Source organism: Monodon monoceros, unplaced genomic scaffold (genome assembly GCF_005190385.1).
Source record: "Monodon monoceros isolate NGI ecotype Baffin Bay Population unplaced genomic scaffold, NGI_Narwhal_1 Super_Scaffold_21, whole genome shotgun sequence".
NCBI classification, from domain to species: domain Eukaryota; kingdom Metazoa; phylum Chordata; class Mammalia; order Artiodactyla; family Monodontidae; genus Monodon; species Monodon monoceros.
This window is the reverse complement of record NW_021703778.1, coordinates 100,020,148-100,035,124: the sequence shown is the minus strand read 5'-3', so window position 1 is coordinate 100,035,124 and position 14,977 is coordinate 100,020,148. Positions and strand designations below refer to the sequence as shown.

At 40.5% G+C, this 14,977-nt stretch overlaps 1 protein-coding gene across 1 annotated transcript; it reads right to left on the bottom strand.

Annotated features, from left to right (window-relative positions):
* Positions 1-4,997: 4,997 nt before the first annotated feature.
* On the bottom strand, positions 4,998-6,097 carry LOC114903873 (olfactory receptor 49). The gene is given in 3 exon segments (XM_029237125.1): positions 4,998-5,516; positions 5,518-5,577; positions 5,579-6,097. Coding segments are annotated over 3 exon segments (1,077 nt in total). The 5' UTR covers positions 6,077-6,097.
* Between the last annotated feature and the right edge of the window lie 8,880 nt (positions 6,098-14,977).

Below are 14,977 nucleotides of genomic sequence, written 5' to 3'. Positions count from 1 at the left end.
TGCCTTTGCTTTTGGTGTCATATCCAAAAATCATGGCCAAGACCAGTGTCAAGGATCTTACTCCTTATGTTCTCTTCTAGGAGTTTTAAGGACTCAGGTCTATGTTCAATCCATTTTGAGTTGATTTTTTGTGAGTAGTGTAAGATAGGGGTCCAGTTTCAGTCTTTGGCATGTGGATATCCAGTTTTCTCAACACCTGTTGAAGACACTATCCTTTACTGTTGTATATTCTTAGCTCCTTTGTTAAAAATTAATTGAGCATATATGCATAGGTTTATTTCTGGGCTCTCTGTTCTGTTAACACTGAGTTTTTATGCCAATACCATATTGTTTTGATTATTATAGCTTTGTAATAGAGTTTGAAATCAGGAAATGTGATGTCTCCAGCTTTGTTGTTCTTTCTCAAGATTTCTGTGGCTATTCAAGGTCTTTTGTGGGTCCATACAAATTTTAGGATTGTTTTGATAAGGATTGCATTAAATTTGTAGATTGCTTTGGGTAGTTATGGACATTTTAACACTGTTAATTCTTCTAATCCATGAACACAGGATATCTTTCCATGTATTTATGTCCCCTTCAATTTATTTCATTAATGTCTTATAGTTTTCAATGTACAGATCTTTTACCTCCCTGGTAAAATATATTCCTAAGTATTTTATTATTTTTGATGCTATTGTAAATAGGATTGTTGTCTCGGTTTCTCTTTCTGATAGTTTGTTTTTAACGTATAGAAATACAACCTATTTTTGTGTGGTGATTTTGCATTGTGCAACTTTACTGAATTCGTTTATTAGTTCTAACAGTTTTTTAGAGGAGTCTTTAGGGTTTTCTATATATAAAATGTCATCAGCAAATAAAGACAACCTTACTTCTTCCTTTGCAATTTGGAGTCTTTATGTTTCTTTTTCTTGCCTAATTTCTCTGGCTAGGATTTTCAGTACTATGTTGAAAGAGTACTATAAAAGTGGAAAGAGTGGGCATCCTTGCCTTGTTCCTAATCTTAGAGGAAAAGCTTCACCGTTGAGTAAAATGTTAGCTGTGGGCTTGTCATATATGGCCCTTATTATGCAGAGGTAGGTTCCCTTTATATCAGCTGAACAGACCAGTTACTAGTAAGGAGATTAAATCAGTAATCAACACCCCTCCACCCAAAAAAAAAGGAAAAAAGAAAGAAAATCCAGGACTAGATGGCTTCACTGGTAAATTCTACCAAACATTTAAAGAAAAATTAATACCAGTCCTTCTTAAACTCTTGCAAAAAAGTGAAGAGGGGAAAATACTGCCAAACTCATTTTGTAAGGCTAGTATGACCTTGATACCAAAGCCAGACAAGGACACTACAAGAAAAAAAATGTTATACTTAATATCCCTGATGAACACAGACGCAAAAATCTTCAAAAAAGTTTAGCAAACTGCATTTAACAGTACATTAAAAGGATCATACACCATGATCAAGTGAATTTAGTCCATGGATGCAAGATGGTTCAACATCCACAAATCAAGAAATGTGATACACCACATTAACAAAATGAAGGATAAAAGTCAAATGATCGGGACTTCCCTGGTGGTCCAGCAGTTAAGACTCTGCGCTCCCAATGCAGGGGGCTGGGGTTTGATCCCTGGTCAGGGAACTAGATCCCACATGCTGCAACTAAAGATCCTGCATGCCACAACGAAGATCCTGCACACTACAATGAAGATCCCACGTGCCACAACTAAGACCCAGCGCAGCCAAATAAATAAGTAAATAATTTTAAAAATCACATGACCATAGATGCAGGAAAAAGCGGTTGACAAAATTCAGCATCCTTTCATGATAAGTCTGCATGCCTTTTATTTCTTCTTACCATTGCATTGGCTGGGATCCTATAGTACAATGTTGAGTAGAAGTTGTAAAGTTCTTGTTCCTAATCTTAGGGGAAAGCATTCAGTCTTTCACTATTTAGTATTTTACTGTGGGTTTTTCATAAGTATCCTTTATCAGCTAGAGGAAATTCTCTTCTATCTTAGTGTGCTAAAATATCTCTTCTATCTTAGTTTGCTATCCAGTTTTTCTTTTTAATCATGAATGGGGGTTGACTTTTGTTAAATGCTTTTTCTGCATCTATTGAGATGATCATATGGTTTTTCTCCTTTATCTGTTAATGTAGTGAATTACATATGATTGACTTTTGGTTGTTGAACCAATCTTGTAATTGTGGGATAACCCCCACTCAGTCAAGGATGTATTACCTTTTTGCTATGTTGTTGGAAATAGTTTGCTAAAGTTTTTTTTAAGAATTTTAAAATCTATGTTCTGAAGGATATTTGTAACTTCTTTCTTGTTAGTATGTTTGTCTGATTTTGGTCAGGATAATGCTGGCTTCATAGGTTAATTTGGGAAGTGTTTCTTCCTCTTCTGTTTTCTGAAAGAGTTTTATAGCATTGGTATTATCTCTTTTTAAAGTAATTAGTAGAGTTAACCATGAGGACATCTGGGCCTGCACTTTTCTTTTTGGGGAAGTTTTTAACTACAAATGCAATTTCTTTAAAAGATGTAGGACTGCTAGAGTTATCTATTTTATTTTGGGTAAGCTTTGGTAGCTTGTGTCTTTCAAGAAATTTATCCATTTCATCTAAGTTGTCAAAAACATTAAAAGTTGTTCATAATGTTCCATTATTACTTTTTAATTCCTATAGAATTCATAGTGGTATCCACTTTCTTATTCCCCTTATTGGTAATTTGTGTCTTCTCTCCTTTTTCGCCTACTTTCTCCCAACCTCAAGTCCAGCAGAGAGACTCTTCCACCAGTTCCCACAAGTATCTCAGAATTGAGACTTGTTTGGTTTCACTGGCCTGATTTTAGTGATATGGCCATTCCTGAGCCAATAACCATGGTCATGCTCTGACTGGTTAGGGATGAAGTCACCACCACCCCAGCTCCATGAACTGAGTGGGGGAAGGGCCTTACTGAGAAAGATCAGGGACCTACTACTTTAAGAATGGGAAATGCATGCAGGCAGATAGAAATATGGCCATTACAGCATTTATGTTTTTTTTCCTAATGTAAAGAAGTCTAAAAATTTTACATAGCCTAATTTGTAAACTTATTTTTATATTTCTTCCATCAAAAAAGCTCCCTACATGTCTTTAATAAAATAATTTATACCTAAATTTTCTTTTTCATGGTTTATATCTATCTACTTAATTCATCCTGAATTTATTTCAGTTTAAGAGATGAGGTGAGGATCTAACAACTTTTTCTTCAAGGTACTAGGTAATCTCTTCATTTACCTTCATTTATTCAGCTTATTCCTTCAGTAAAACATAGTACCTGACACTTAACCTGGTACTTAACTTTGTACCAAGCCCTGTGCTAAGCATTCTAACATATATTAATACATTGATATTTATAAGGATTCTATGAGGTAGATACTATTATTATCTCCATATATATCTGAGTTGCAAAGAAATATTGCTTACTCAAGATCAAATGGCTAATAGCTGAGTTCTGAACCTAGGTTTCTAGTAGCTGTTCTCAGTCTTTGTGCTATACTGCTTCTAAAAATCATTGATGTCCACAGCATGCTTGCAGCTACTAGCTTTGCAGCTAGTAGGCTTCTGTTGTACCCATGCATATTATTATTATTATTATTATTATTATTTTGTGGTACGTGGGGCTCTCACTGTTGTGGCGTCTCCCGCTGAGGAGCACAGGCTCCGGACGCGCGGGCTCCGCGGCCACGGCTCACGGGCCCAGCCGCTCCGCGGCATGTGGGATCCTCCCGGACCGGGGCACGAACCCGTGTTCCGGGCATGGGCAGGCGGACTCTCAACCACTGCGCCACGAGGGAAGCCCCCCCCATGCATATTATTGTTCCTTTCAGTTGGCTTGTACCAAGAATCAGTTGTTTCTAAGCCTTGATGTAATAGTTGGACTTGTTATTGTAATGACATTTTAACTAAATAAAGATAAGCCAATGAAATACGAGTATAAAAACAAAGCTATTTCTATGAAAATGAAGTCAGTTCCTTTCAATAGATTCCATATTGGACTCTATTGAAAAAAAATTGACTATTGAGAAAAAAAATTGTTGACTGAGGTGTGGGCAAGGACTGTGAAGACTGGCAAAAGACAAACAAAAAGCAAAAATTCTAGAATTCTGCTCACAGATAGTTTCTTAAGCATCTTTACAATTTTTGTGCTGCTGAAACCAATCTTGAAATTTCATATTATGAATGTGGTTTAAACAAGAAATACTACAACAGTCATTGTATTCATTCTCAAAGAAAAGGATATTTATAGACTAGTGAGTACATATGTGTTTCTAGGTTTTAATTTCAAATAAATATTTAAGGCACATATAACATTTAAGTTGATATTCTGCTCTAACCTTTCTCCCACCCAAATAACCAACTATGTACTAGACCTCAATCTTTTTTAAAGGAAGTCTTCTAATGTGGTTATAGCCAGTAGTCTTGGCATCGTTTATTGACTTGACCTTCTTTACTGATTAGAAAGTCTACTTTAATTATCTGTTAGATCTTTATGTCTACTCTGCATTATCTTTCTAGGGTATCCAATTCCACTGTTGTATTTGTTTGTTTTTAAGTTAGTGTTTTTAATACCTGATACTTTTTTTGTCAACATTTCTTGGCCATTCCACCTCATTAATTTTTCTGTATATATAATATTTCTGAAGTCTATCATGAATATATTCTTACTGAGAGTATTTTTTTATCAATTTTGAAATGTTCTAGTGAAGAAGGTATGCTAAGTTTATAATTATAACTTAAAAATGAGGCAAGATTAAGAAACTCAGGTATAGGCTAGGGTCAGAAACATTAAGACATACCAGACATAGCTGTGGTACGCTGAGCTTTCTGTACTCTGAGAAGACTGTGTGAGCCAATAATGATGCATGTGAGAAACCACTGTAGATTAGAGGACATGCTGAAAACTATCTAGGAGGGGATAGTTCATGGAGATCAGGACAGAAGCGGCGTTTGCAGAGGTTCAGGCAAGGAGGTAACTTCCTCCCCTCCTCTCAGGTCCGGTACATCTTTGTAAGAAGAGCTTGTTCACCTGCTCCCTAAACACCTGCTTCACCTGTTTGTTCCTCAGGGTGTAGATGAAGGGGTTGAACATTGGGGTCACCATGGTATTGAGCAAGGCCACCACATTGTTCCTGTCCTCGCCCTGGCCACCCTTGCCTGACTGGACATACATGAAGATGCAACTGCCATAGAAGAGAGAGACAACGGTGATGTGGGAGAAGCAGGTTGAGAAGGCTTTCTGCCTCTCCTTAGCTGAGGGGTTTTGCAGGATGGTGTGGAGGATGTGGCCATAGCAGGTGGCCTTCATGGACAGAGTGCCCAGTAAGCTGAAGTTGGCCAAAATAAAACCCAGAAGCTCAATCAGACTTGTGTCCGCACAGATGAGTTCCAGGAGTGGAAAGTTGTCAAAGAAGAAATGATTAATGATATTGGGGCCACAGAATGGCTGCTGAAATATGATGAAACTTGGAACGATGATGGATAAGGAATCCTGTCATCCATGAACAAAGAACTAGCTGGACACAGACCCTTTTGCTCATTGATGGTGACATAACGCAAGGGTTTACATATGGCCACATACCTGTCAAAGGACATCACTGCCAGTCGGTAGAATTCTGTGGTTCCCAGGAAGAAATAGAGGAAAAACTGAAGAAAGCAACCTGCCAGGAAGATGGTCCTGTATCTTGTCAGGATGTTGGACAGCATTTTGGGGAAGATGACCAGGGTGAACCAGATCTCCAGGATGGCAAAGTTGCGGAGGAAGTAGTACATGGGGGTGTGGAGGTGCCTGTCCATGAGGGTGAGGACCAGTAGAGTGAGGACGCAGGTCAGGAGGAGCCCCAGGAAGATGAGCATCTGCAGCTCACAGGCATCTGAGAGCCCCAGCAGGACAAACTCGGTGACAGTGGCGTGGTTCCCCATGGCTCCTCTGACCTCTGCTGAGGATGGCCAATCAGAGGTGTGCTGCACCAGGAGTCGTGATGTTCTGGGGATCTGAGGACATTTGGAATTGATAGGAAAAAGTGGTGAGTGTTGCATTTTGAGTTGAAGGATTCCTTTATTTTTGTTTTACAGAGCTCCCTTGGGGCTATCTTTCTCATGTATGGTCCCTGGTATGTCTATGTGTTAGAGGCGAGAGTGGTGTTGCAGGGGGGCCTAAGTAAGGCCCCAAACCAAAAATTATTCTTGCTTACTTTTGTTAACCAAAATTTTATTTCTAATTCTTCAACAATTACTTTGCCTCTAACATTATACCCTGCTTTCACTACCTTTCATTTTTATCTTTATTCTAATAATGGGTCTTCATCCATAAGTAGTTCATATTTGAGACTGATAACCTTTTTGCTTAACTTAGCCATTCACTACACAGATCCATATCCTCAGGTAAACTGATTGAGAATGCGTAGACACTCTATTGCTAATTCAATATTACCTGAAAATTCGATGCCTTTCACTAGTATTTGGATTAATAAAAAGACAAGAGGAAATCTATGAGAGAAAAGCACAACTCTTACCAATCAAAAATAGAAAAATCCAAGTAATGTATGCACAAATAAAAATTCCTTAGTGGGAGTTTGGTATTTAAGATTCTTAATGATCCATCCTCATATGATATATCCACGGTCTCCTTTGATTACATCCTCCCATGGGCTCAAGATACAATAAACCCTTTGTGATTTTTTTATTCTTTATTTTATGCACCTATGTTTTAGCACATGGCATTCTTTCAACTTGGAATCATCAGCCTTTTCAAATCCTATTTATCCTTTAAGTCTCTCCTCAATAAGTGCTGTCATTTCCATGAAGCCTTCTCTTTTGAATGCCTGAGTCTCTGTATCTCTCATAGTTTTGTTATATATCACTCAACTTTTATTGTATTTTATGGTTGTTTTTCATTTGTTGCTTAAAGATGTCTTTATTAATCTTTGCTTTTTATATAGCTCTTAGAACAAGTTTCTTGAAATAATCAGCTTTAGTAAATATTTACTGAATGAGTGAATAACACCTCAAATGTCTGTGAGTTGGATTTGGTGTTGTTTGACACAGAATAGGTTGAGGACGTGTTGCTTATGTAGTACTTCCTAGAGGACAGTAACATTGCGGAGTAATATGTCAAGTAGTCTGTTAAAATGGCCCATCTGAAGAGGGTTTGCTTTTCCTCATTAGAAGGTGGAGATGTCTCCCCACAAAGATTCTCTAAGGGGAAACTCTCCATCTTTGAGACAGTCTGGAGTTCTAGCTAGTAAAGGGACAGAGGTCTGTTTGGGTCTGCTAGAGTGCTTCCAGCAGCAAACCAAAACCAAAACCAGAACCAAAACAAACATCCCCCCCCCAAAAAAAAACTCAAACAGGACTTCCCTGGTGGCTCAGTGGTTAAGGATCCACCTGCCAATGCAGGGGACACAGGTTCGATCCCTGGTCGGGGGAGATCCCACATGCCACGCAACAACTAAGCCCGTGCGCCACAACTACCGAGCCTGCGCTCTAGAGCCCACGAGCCACAACTATTGAAGCCTGCACGCCTAGAGCCGGTGCTCTGCAATAAGAGAAGCCACTGCAATAAGAAGCCCACGCACCGCAACGAAAGGTATCCCCCTCTCGCCGCAACTAGAGAAAGCCCACGTGCAGCAATGAAGACCCAACGCAGACAAAAATAAATAAATAAATTTATTTTAAAAAATCCCCAAACAAACAAACAAAAAACCCCAACAAGAACAACAACAAGAAACCCCAAACCCTAAAAAAGATCTCTTTTTAAATGTCCACATCCCTGGAAGTTTCCTTCCTTAAGCATTATCAACTACTCCCTTAATGATCAGGCAGAACTGTAGCAAGAATTATTTACCAGTCACTGGAGAATAAGATTGGGACCCAGTTTAGGTACCTGGGATGAAGGAGATGCTAGGGGATATTAGTAGAGAGGATGAAATGGTAAACTGTATAAACTTTCTCTTTTTTATGGTTTTGCCTTCTCTTCAGCAAGGCTGCACTATTCAAAGTTATTCCACAAACTACTATTGTATATAACATTTGTTGACAGTTACTAAAGAACACAAAATAGTTGATCAGCCTCTGAGGATGTAACTAAGGGCTATTCCGCAGGGGTTATTTCTAGGCTCAATATTGCTTAGATACTCAGCGACTTGAAAAAGAGTTCTCTGTAGCCCAATCGTTTGGTTCAAAGGTGAGCCCAGGCAGCCAAGAAACGTACCCAGCTCTTTCCAGGACAGAAGCAGGACACAACATGAATGTGATACCCAGACACATCATCAGGAGCTAATAGAATGAGTATCATTTAGGCGAAGTCCTGGTGGGACACACTGGAAGAGAAGTGGGAATAGAGACTAAGATGAGGAAGAGTTGGATGGGAGTGGAAGGTGAGGAGAAAGCTCTGGGTTCGTACTGAATCATGAGCTTAGCACAGATAAACCATGAAAAGACATTGTGATTAGCCTAAGGATATAGCTCATAGCCAGGGCTGCTTGATAAACTTCTGTTTTTTTCCTGTATCAAATGGGAGGTCAACAGCCAGGGGGAGGGGCTTCCAGATACAAAGGGAAGGGGTCCACTTCATGAATTCAGGTATTTCTCCCTTTATCCTTCAGGCTTGCGAGTGAAAGGGGAGACTTTCCTGGCAGCCTGAGAGCCTGGGCATGGCTGCACCATCCACTCACACCATTCATTGTTTTTTTGTTTTTTAAAAATTTTTATTTATTTAATTAATTTAGTTTTGGCTGCATTGGGTCTTTGTTGCTGTGCGCGGGCTTTCTCTAGTTGCGGCGAGTGGGGTCTACTCTTCGCTGCAGTGCACGGGCTTCTTATTGTGGTGGCTTCTCTTGTTGCGGAGCACGGGCTCTAGGCGTGTGGGCTTCAGTAGTTGTGGTGCACGGGCTTCGGTAGTTGTGGCTCGCGGGCTCTAGAGCGCGGGCTCAGTAGTTGTGGCGCATGGGCTTAGTTGCTCCGCGGCATGTGGGATCTTCCCGGACCAGGGCTCGAACCTGTGTCCCCTACATTGACAGGCAGATTCTTAACCACTGCGCCACCAGGGAAGCCCCATTCATTGTTTTAAGGGTCAGTCATGCAGTGGCCAGTGGGAAAGTCTCTATGGATGCCCTGGAGGTTCGTCTTGCCTTCTGGATAGTTCTAGCACCTTAGAAGGAGGGTGAGATCTTCTCCTTCTAAGGAAAAGCATTAAGAGTTTCACCCAGACTTGATGCTCTCCAGAGCTTTGGGTTTTCCAAGGGGACAGTTACACAGAGCACAAGGTGGGACAGGCAAATCTCCTCAATGTGAGTAACTTAATGGTTCTGCCTGGATAAACGTTGACTTGCCTAGCATTGACCTGGATGGTGGGGCTGAAGTTACAAATGAGACCCAGTGTGTGTGCTCGATGTGCCACATCTTATAAAAATTATCGAAGACAAGTGCCAGGAAGAGGACGGTTTGGGGAAGCCATTGCCGCTCTGCCATCCTCTGCAGTGCCATGGTGGAGATTACCCTTCAGGCCCAGGGTTAGGTGTCTAGCAGCCCTCTGGGGAAGTTCCAGTCAGGCCATTCCAAATACACTACTCACAGGAGTCCAGAAGATACCTGGTTCACATGGGTATTTCTTGAGCTTGCAATATTGTCTATGGGCTCTAAATGCAGATCTTATTCTTTAAGAATAACTATTCCTTTCCAAAGTATCCTGAATGGTCAGCTGGCGTTTCCCGGATGGGAGAATGGTTTCCTTGGACTTGGTCATCATTCAGCTCACAGGATCTGATGAGTCCAGAATGTTTTGAAATTTTCCACATTTCAGCAAGCTCACCCTGGGAGAAGCCTTGGAGGAGTTCAGTTATCATTTACTGGAATCTTCCTTCCTCCTCCTTTTAAACTAATGGGGGTCATTTCAACTGATAAAGACTTTTATTACATTCTCACGTTGGGCAAGTTTCTGCGAGTTGGTATTTCTTCTGCGGACAATGGGGCACTGTAAGACAGTGAATGAGCTACTCCTGGAATAAACACATCTCTTTGTGGAGGTGACATAAGGGCTGAGGGATTCGGATTGCAGCTTTGTTTTCTTCAGGGATCTACTCTTCTCCTAAGTTTTATGGTGCTTGTGATCCCTGGAGAATTAGTATAACGAGCCTCACTCAGCTTCTTCCCAACTCTTTTGGCTGTTACTTACTACAACTTTGCAAACAAAAGTTTCACTTGTTTGTTCAGATCAAGGATAACAGTTAATTTTAGTCAAAGTAATAAATCTAATTATTCCTCTGAAATTGGGGCTCCTGTCTAATATTAGGCAGTCCTGTTATTACAGGGATGTAAGGAACCATCACAAGTAATATAGAACCTTGGCTAATCCTACCCTGGTCCCTACCTCACTGGGGCTAGGAGATGATAGAAGATGGGGTCCTGGGGAAAGGGAAATAAGGGAAGGAAATGAAAAGGTTAGGATTATTTTTTCCCCAGCTTTATTGAGGTATAATTGACAAAAAAAATGGTATATATTTAAAGTGTACAGTGTGATGATTGTGTACATCGTGAAATGATTACTACAATGAAGTTAACTAACACATACATCACCTCACATAGTTACCATTTTTGTGTATGCATGTTTGGTGAGAATGCTTAAGATTTACTCTCTTAGCAAACTTCAAGTATAAAATACCATGTTACTAGCTATGAACACCGTGCTGTACATTAGGTTCCCAGAACTTATTCATCTTATAGTTAGGAGTTTGTACCCTTGACCAATACCTACCCATTTCTTCCACCCTCCCAGGCCCTGGAAACCACCATTCTCTCTGTTTCTGTGAGTTGGACTTTTTATTTGTTTGTTTGTCTAGATTCCACATATAGGTGATGCCATACAGTATTTGTCTTTCTCTGTCTGGCTTATTTCACTGAGCATAATGCCCTCCAGTCTCATCCATGTTGTTGCAAATGGCAAGATTTCCTTCTTTTTTATGATTTAATAATATTCCATTGTATTGTTTACCTGAGATAAATAGACTGCCAGATATTTTTCCAGCAAAGATGAGTTTATTTGGGATCAGCAACTTGGTGTTGCAACCATGGTGAGCCATGTGAAAATCCCTGCGCTACAAGTGAAGGAAAATGCTTTTATAGAGAGGAAAAGGAAGTTGGGAGGGCTATAGTAAACAAAGCGTCCATGACTTTTCATTGGCTGAGTCCTTGCCAGGAAAGAAAGGGAGTCTTTTTTTCTTCCTGTTGGGCTTTGCTATCATCGCAGGGCATGAGAACTCCCCCTTCTGGTCTCTCAATTCTATTTAACTGAGATTTCTGCTTATTAATTTCTTACATTTTATATATATAAACCATATCTTCTTTATCCATTCATCTGGTGACAGACATTTAAGTTGTTTCCTTAGCTATTGTGGGTAATGCTGCAAAAAACACAGATTGCCGATATTTCTTTGAAATAGGGGGACACCCAGGATGCACTGGGCCTTAAGGGCTACTACTGCTGCTGCAGGCTGCTAGCCCACTGGACTTGATAGAGAAGCTGCTCAACTATGCGTCCCTGGAGAAGTGATTATGGACCATGGCAGTCAGTGTCTTGCCCACAGTTTGTTCTCCCAAGGTGTGGGGAGCTGGAAGCAATGCCTGCCCACAGCCCTGTCAGTGTGTGGCTCCCTCTCTGGAAAGAACCATCCAGTAAAGGTCTTTGAGGACCACAAGGAGGTCCTAACAGTTAAAAAAATTTTTTGTTTGTTTCCTTTGGATATTTACTCAGAAGTGGGATGGCTGGATCATGTGGTAGTTCTATTTTAATTTTTAAAGAAACCTCCATACTGTTTTTCATAATGGCTGTACCAATTTCCATTCCTAACAACAGTGTACAAGTGTTCCCTTTTTTTGATAAATATTCATTTATTTATTTGGCTGCGCTGGGTCTTAGTTGCAGCACATGGGATCTCCGTTGCCACGTGCAGAATCTTCATTGCGGCATGTGGGATCTTTAGTTGCGGCATGCGGGATATTTTTAGTTGTGGCAAGCAGACTCTTAGTTGCGGCATATGGGATCTAGTTCCCTGGCCAGGGATCAAACCCGGGCGCCCTGCACTAGGAGCATGGAGTCTTAACCACTGGACAACCAGGGAAGTTCCAACGGTTCCCTTTTCTTGACATCCTTACCAACGCTTGTTCTTTCTTTCTTTTTTTTTTTAATAATAGCCATCTTAACAGGTGTGAGGTATGAGGTGCCATCTCACTGTGGTTTTGATTTGCATTTCCCTGATGATTAGTGATGTTGAGTATATTTTCATGTACCTGTTGGTCATTTGCATGTCTTTGGAAAAATGTCTACCCAGTTTCTTTGCCCATATTTAAATGGGCTTATTTGATTTTTTGGTATTGAGTTGATTTTTCATGAGCCCAGGTATCTCTCTCGAACTCCAGAACCATCTATCCAACTATTTACTGAAGAGCTCTACCTGGGTGCCTTAAAGCCAATGTGTTAAAACTGACTGGAACCTAAATTGGAAAAGAATTTGAAAAAGAATAGATACTTGTATATGTATAACTGAATCACTTTGCTGTACACCTGAAACTAATACAACATTGTAAATCAAGTATACTCCAATATAAAATAAAGATAAAAATAAAACTGACTGGAAGAATATACCAGAGACCAATAAAACAACAATACTTGTTGCAGGTGGTAGTTTGGGGTAGAGAGGGACAGGGTTGACAGCATGATTTCTCACCATATATCTTTTAGATGAATGGAAAAAATGTGAATGTATCATCCTCCTCTCTCCCCCCATCCACTTCTGCCCAAACTTGCCCTTTTCATGTGTATTCCTGTTTATGTGAATGGTATCGTCATTTCCTTGGTCACCCAAGCCAGAATTTGGGGAGTTTTCCTGGACTCCTTTCTCTCCTTTACTCTCTTACCCCAACTTCTGTAATTTTGCCTCAAAAATATCTTGCAAATAAATTTCCTCTTTTTTCCATCCCCACTGTTATTGCTTTAGCTTGGGTTCTTTTATCTCTTACTTGGATTTTTTTTTTTTTTTGCAGTACGCGGGCCTCTCACTGCTGTGGCCTCTCCCGTGGCGGAGCACAGGCTCCGGACGCGCAGGCTCAGCGGCCATGGCTTACGGGCCCAGCTGCTCCGTGGCATGTGGGATCTTCCCGGACCGGGGCACGAACTGTGTCCCCTGCATTGGCAGGCAGACTCTCAACCACTGCGCCACCAGGGAAGCCCTCTTACTTGGATTTTAATATCTTTCTCACTTTAGTTCCCCACATTCTACTAGAGTGATCTTTTAAAAACACAAAACAGGTTATAATATTTTCCAGCCTAAAATCATTGGATGCCTCCATTAACCTTCAGAGTAAAATGTAAGCTTTCTAGTGTAGCATCCTTTTGATCTTGGGTCCACCTACTGCTCCAGTTTCTTCTTCCATGATTCTTTTTCCATAGCTTAGTCTTCAACCAAACTGCCTGTCCTTCTTGAAAATATCAGGTTCTCTCTGGCCTCCATACCTTTACATATGCTGTTCTTTCTACCTGAAATGCCTTTCTAACTTTGGCAAAAATCAGATCGAGTTTTCCATGAGAAAACTTTTCTGAGTAGTTCTCCTACCCACCCCCAGCCCAACCACATTCCTCTCATCTATAAATATAAATTCTGATATTGCACTAAATACAATATTATCACTGTTGAGTTTTTCCTCTGTATTTCCCTACTAGCTGGGTGACCCTGGACAGATCCTAACATCAGAAATTGAATCACATTTTTCTTTGTCTTTCAAACATCTTGCACAGTACCCATGTGGTGGGTTTTGAATTGTTAACCATTTTTTTTTATGGGTATTTCTTATCCCTCCGAGCTGTCTTATTCCTTCCATTTCGGTAAGGAAACAGGGAAAGAAATGTTATTGCAGAAGGCAGAATAAAGCCTTTTCAAGTTTAGGACTCAGGGCCTAGACAGAACCTGATGAGTCAGGGCAAGGCTTCTTATTTCCTGAGATTCTGCGTAACAGGGGAAAGAGGAGACTTGAAGAGGAAAACAGGATAGCTCAGAACTGCTGGGTCCCTGGGAAGGAGCATTGTACTCTGCCCTTTCCCAACCCCAGGCTGAGTCTAAGCGGGGAGATGACAGAACCCCACATAGAGTTGTGGGTCTGAGAACAGGGAGCACTTGTAATTTACTTTCTGGGAAGGTCCAGGGCAGTGGCTGTACCTTAGGGGAAAAGTGGCTGCATAAAATTCCTAGGCAGGTGGGACATTTGAGACCGTCAGAGAGTTTCCCACAGCTCAGAGAGGTGCAGTAATAAAGGCTAGAGTGTCTGAAAGGGGCATGGAGATAGCAGGGAGAGCCACCCAGCCTGCAAGGGCCTCCTTGATGCGAATGAGGAGCAATGTACCTGCTACCTGTGGACTGATGACCTAGGGCAAGATGGGAGGATCCAGAGGACCGTGGGCAAAGGCCTCCTTGTCTCCTCCCAGCTTCCTCTTAACTTAGACACAACACTGGAGAAAAGTGTGCTTGTGGGAGAATCCAGAACTGACTGAGATTTAATTTCTACCATCAGGTTAATGGGCCGTCTAGGGAAATTAAACTGAGTTTTAAGAATAGCAAGGAAATTAAATTTGGTATGCACGAGTTTGTGAACTAAGATTAGTATTTGCTTTACCTGGCATCATATAGTGTTATAAATCAATTAATTAAATATTAATGTAAAATTTACAAAGGAGTAGAAGTACATATATTAAATTGCTGTAAGTAAATTTTGCAATATAAGTATAATTTAGATTATTAATCCTTTCTCAATAAAAATGTGAATATCATGAAGGACTTTGAAATGGGAAAAAAAAGATTACAAAATTAGTGAGTGTCCAAACTCACTCATTCAGGTCATCTCTGCCTTCCAGTGTTTTTAAGATGTTTTAGCACTTTGTAAATTGTAGAAAAC